Source organism: Dendropsophus ebraccatus, chromosome 5 (genome assembly GCF_027789765.1).
Source record: "Dendropsophus ebraccatus isolate aDenEbr1 chromosome 5, aDenEbr1.pat, whole genome shotgun sequence".
Lineage (NCBI taxonomy): Eukaryota > Metazoa > Chordata > Amphibia > Anura > Hylidae > Dendropsophus > Dendropsophus ebraccatus.
The window spans coordinates 7544056-7550659 of record NC_091458.1 but is presented as its reverse complement, the minus strand read 5'-3'; the positions used below and the strand labels follow the sequence as shown (position 1 = coordinate 7550659).

The 6604-nt window shown below is 41.2% G+C and overlaps 1 protein-coding gene across 1 annotated transcript in view; it reads right to left on the bottom strand.

Moving 5' to 3' along the window:
- The window catches only part of INPPL1 (inositol polyphosphate phosphatase like 1), a 67014-nt gene extending 64849 nt beyond the window's left edge, over positions 1-2165 (bottom strand). Inside the window, exon 1 of the mRNA XM_069969431.1 lies at positions 1612-2165. Within this exon, the coding sequence (XP_069825532.1) occupies positions 1612-1790 (179 nt within the window). The 5' untranslated portion in view covers positions 1791-2165. The remainder of the gene's footprint in view (positions 1-1611) is intronic.
- Positions 2166-6604: the final 4439 nt, after the last annotated feature.

Here is a 6604-nt window from a genome sequence, read left to right as displayed (position 1 = left end):
GTAACGATTAACGATCTCAAACGACCGCTATTGCGAAAGACCTGAAAACGTTCACTCATTTCCATGGAACGATAATCGTTACTTATGATCGTAATTGCGATCACTTTTCTTCGCCATTTATTCGCTATTGCGTTCGTATCTATTGCAAACGACCGAACGATGTCTTATTCAATGCGAACATTTTGCGAACGTTTTGCGAACGAGCAACGATAAAAATAGGTCCAGGTCTTATAAAGCGATCAGCGATTTCTCGTTCGGTCGTTAATCGTTAACTGCATTTCAACCAAACGATTATCGTTTAGATTCGAACAATTTAACGATAATCTGAACGATAATCGTCCAGTGGAATAGGGCCCTAACTGCCATGTGTGGTAGGTGACCTAGTGTAACCGCCATGTGTGATAGGTGACCCAGCACCCAGTGTAACCGCCATCTGTGATAGGTGACCCAGCACCCAGTGTAACCGCCATCTGTGATAGGTGACCCAGCACCCAGTGTAACCGCCATCTGTGATAGGTGACCCAGCGCCCAGTGTAACCGCCATCTGTGATAGGTGACCCAGCACCCAGTGTAACCGCCATCTGTGATAGATTGCCCAGCACCCAGTGTAACTGCCATGTCTGATAGGTGATCCAGTACCCAGTGTAACTGCCATCTGTGATAGGTGACCCAGCACCCAGTGTAACCACCATGTGATAGGTGACCCAGCACCCAGTGTAACCACCATGTGATAGGTGAACCAGCACCCAGTGTAACCGTCATGTGTGATAGGTGACCCAGGACCCAGTGTAACCACCATCTATGATAGATGACCCAGCACCCAGTGTAACCGCCATGTGATAGGTGACCCAGCACCCAGTGTAACTGCCATGTCTGATAGGTGATCCAGTACCCAGTGTAACTGCCATGTGTGATAGGTGACCCAGTGCAAACATGTGTGATAGGTGACCCAGCACCCAGTGTAACCGCCAGGTGTGATAGGTGACCCAGCACCAAGTGTAACCGCCATGTGATAGGTGACCCAGCACCCAGTGTAACCGCCATGTGTGATAGGTGACCCAGCGCCCAGTGTAACCACCATGTGATAGGTGACCCAGCGCCCAGTGTAACTGCCATGGGTGATAGGTGACCCAGCGCAACCACCATGTGTGAGAGGTGACCCAGCGCCAAGTGTAACCGCCATCTATGATAGGTGACCCAGCGCCCAGTGTAACTGCCATGTATGATAGGTGACCCAGCACCAACTGTAACCGCCATGTGTGATAGGTGACCCTGTGCAACCATGTGTGATAGGTGACCCAGCGCCCAGTGTAACCACCATGTGATAGGTGACCCAGCGCCCAGTGTAACTGCCATGTGTGATAGGTGACCCAGCGCAACCACCATGTGTGAGAGGTGACCCAGCGCCAAGTGTAACCGCCATCTATGATAGGTGACCCAGCACCCAGTGTAACCGCCATCTATGATAGGTGACCCAGTGCCCAGTGTAACTGCCATGTGTGATAGGTGACCCAGCGCCCAGTGTAACTGCCATGTGTGATAGGTGACCCAGTGCAACCATGTGTGATAGGTGACCCAGCGCCCAGTGTAACCTCCATCGGTGATACTCACAGTACGCAGAGGGCGTACGCCCCGGTGACGCTCTCGCTGTCTCGCACCAGGAAGCTGCCGTCTCTCCCGGCCTTGGCCAGTAACTCCTCGGCAGCGGCCCGGCTCAGGTCTCGGTGGTACCAGGGCAGCGCCATGTTCCCTGCGGTGCCCCCCGACGCTCCGCTGCAGCTCGATGCCATGGCCGCTCAGTACAACAAAAAATCCAAATCGGAGAATTTAGAATAATACAAAAAAAAATTTAAAAAAAAGAAAACATAAAAAAATTCTAAATAAAAATCTCAGGATAGAGATAAAAAGTTCCCCCAAAAAAGTTACAAAGTCTCAAGAAGCTCCGGGAGGATCGAAGCCGGGCCCGGGGGGGGGGGGGAGGGGGGCACCCCGGGAATCCTGCATCACCCGTCACCGGGACACAGGGGGCGCTGCTGCCGTCACCGGGGGCTGGGGGGGCACATCCCGGGCACTGCCAGCCGCCCTGCGCCCATCCCGCCGCCGCCGCCACAAAACCTCCGCTCCGACCCCAGCCTGAAAGAGGAAACGCCAGACCGAGAGCCGCCCCTCCCCCGCCCCCTCCCGGACATCAGCGGCAGCGGGCACAGCGCCACCGCGTGTCTGCAGGGGGGAACTGCACCCTGAGCTACTCAGTACAGGCTGTACACTATACTGTATATACACACACACTGTACACTATATATACACACTGTACACTATACATTATATATACACACACTGTACACTATACTGTATATACACACACTGTACACTATACTGTATATACACACACTGTACCCTATACTGTATATACACACACTGTACACTATACTGTATATACACACACACTGTACACTATATACACACACTGTACACTATACTGTATATACACACACACTGTACACTATACTGTATATACACACACTGTACACTATACTGTATATACACACACTGTACCCTATACATTATATATACACACACACTGTACACTATATACACACAATGTACACTATACTGTATATACACACTGTACACTATATACACACACTGTACACTATACTGTATATACACACACACTGTACACTATATACACACACTGTACACTATACTGTATATACACACACACTGTACACTATATACACACACTGTACACTATACTGTATATACACACACTGTACACTATACTGTATATACACACACTGTACACTATATATACACACTGTACACTATATACACACACTGTACACTATACTGTATATACACACACACTGTACACTATACTGTATATACACACACACTGTACACTATATACACACACTGTACACTATACTGTATATACACACACACTGTACACTATATACACACACTGTACACTATACTGTATATACACACACACTGTACACTATATACACACACTGTACACTATACTGTATATACACACACACTGTACACTATATACACACACTGTACACTATACTGTATATATACACACACACTGTACACTATATACACACACTGTACACTATACTGTATATACACACACACTGTACACTATATACACACTGTACACTATACTGTATACACACACACTGTACACTATATACACACACTGTACCCTTTACATTATATATACACACACTGTACACTATACTGTATATACACACACACACACACTGTACACTATATACACACACTGTACCCTATACATTATATATACACACACTGGACACTATACTGTATACACACACACACACTGTACACTATATACACACACTGTACCCTTTACATTATATACACACACACTGTACACTATATACACACACTGTACACTATACTGTGTATACACACACACTGTACACTATATACACACACTGTACACTATACTGTATATACACACACACTGTACACTATATACACACACTGTACACTATACTGTATATATACACACACACTGTACACTATATACACACACTGTACACTATACTGTATATACACACACACTGTACACTATATACACACTGTACACTATACTGTATACACACACACTGTACACTATATACACACACTGTACCCTTTACATTATATATACACACACTGTACACTATACTGTATATACACACACACACACACTGTACACTATATACACACACTGTACCCTATACATTATATATACACACACTGGACACTATACTGTATACACACACACACACTGTACACTATATACACACACTGTACCCTTTACATTATATACACACACACTGTACACTTTATACACACACTGTACACTATACTGTATATACACACACTGTACACTATACTGTATATACACACACTGGACACTATACTGTATATACACACTGTACACTATACTGTAGATACACACACACTGTACACTATATACACACACTGTACACTATATACACACACTGTACACTATACTGTATACACACACACTGTACACTATATACACACACTGTACCCTATACATTATATATACACACACTGTACACTATTCTGTATACTCACACACTGTACACTATATATACACACTGTACACTATACTGTATATACACACACACACTGTACACTATATACACACACTGTACCCTATACATTATATATACACACACTGTACACTATTCTGTATACACACACACTGTACACTATATACACACACTGTACCCTATACATTATATATACACACACTGGACACTATACTGTATACACACACACACACTGTACACTATACTGTATATACACACACTGTACCCTATACTGTATATACACACACTATACACTATATACACACACTGTACATTATACTGTATACACACACACTGTACACTATATACACACACTGTACACTATACTGTATATACACACATTGTACACTATACTGTATATACACACACTATACACTATACTGTATATACACACACTGTACACTATATACACACACTGTACCCTTTACATTATATATACACACACTGTACACTATACTGTATATACACACACACTGTACATTATACTGTATATACACACACTGGACACTATACTGTATACACACACACTGTACACTATACTGTATATACACACTGTACACTATACATTATATATACACACACTGTACACTATACATTATATATACACACACTGTACACTATACTGTATACACACACACTGTACACTATATACACACACTGTACCCTATACATTATATATACACACACTGTACACTATACTGTATACACACACACTGTACACTATATACACACACTGTACATTATACTGTATATACACACACACTGTACACTATATACACACACTGTACCCTATACATTATATATACACACACTGGACACTATACTGTATACACACACACACACTGTACACTATACTGTATATACACACACTGTACACTATACTGTATATACACACACACTGTACACTATACATTATATATACACACACTGTACACTATACTGGATATACACACACACTGTACACTATACTGTATATACACACACTGTACACTATATACACACACTGTACACTATACTGTATATACACACACTGTACACTATACTGGATATACACACTGTACACTATATACACACACTACACTATACTGTATACACACACACACACTGTACACTATACATTATATATACACACACTGTACACTATACTGGATATACACACTGTACACTATATACACACACACTGTACACTATACTGGATATATACACACACTGTACATTATACTGTATATACACACACTATGCACTATATACACACACTGTACACTATATACACACACTGTACACTATACTGTATACACACACACTGTACACTATACTGTATATACACACACTGTACACTATACTGTAGATACACACACACTGTACACTATATACACACACTGTACACTATACTGTATATACACACACTGTACACTATACTGTATATACACACTGTACACTATACTGTATACACACACACTGTACACTATATACACACACTGTACCCTATACATTATATATACACACACTGTACACTATACTGTATACACACACTGTACACTATATACACACACTGTACCCTATACATTATATATACACACACTGGACACTATACTGTATACACACACACACACTGTACACTATACTGTATATACACACACTGTACACTATACTGTATATACACACACTGTACACTATACTGTATATACACACACACTGTACCCTATACATTATATATACACACACTGGACACTATACTGTATACACACACACACACACACACTGTACACTATACTGTATATACACACACTGTACACTATACTGTATATACACACACTGTACACTATACTGTATATACACACACACTGTACACTATATACACACACTGTACCCTATACATTATATGTACACACACTGTACACTATACTGTATACACACACTGTACACTATATACACACACTGTACCCTATACATTATATATACACACACTGGACACTATACTGTATACACACACACTGTACACTATACTGTATATACACACACTGTACACTATACTGTATATACACACACACTGTACACTATACATTATATATACACACACTGTACACTATACTGGATATACACACACTATACACTATACTGGATATACACACACACTGTACACTATACTGTATACACACACTGTACACTATACTGGATATACACACTGTACACTATATACACACACTGTACACTATACTGGATATACACACACTGTACACTATATACACACTGTACACTATACTGTATATACACACACACTGTACACTATACATTATATATACACACACTGTACACTATACTGTATATACACACACTGTACACTATACTGGATATACACACTGTACACTATATACACACACTGTACACTATACTGGATATATACACACACTGTACATTATACAGTATATACACACACTATACACTATATTTACACACTATAC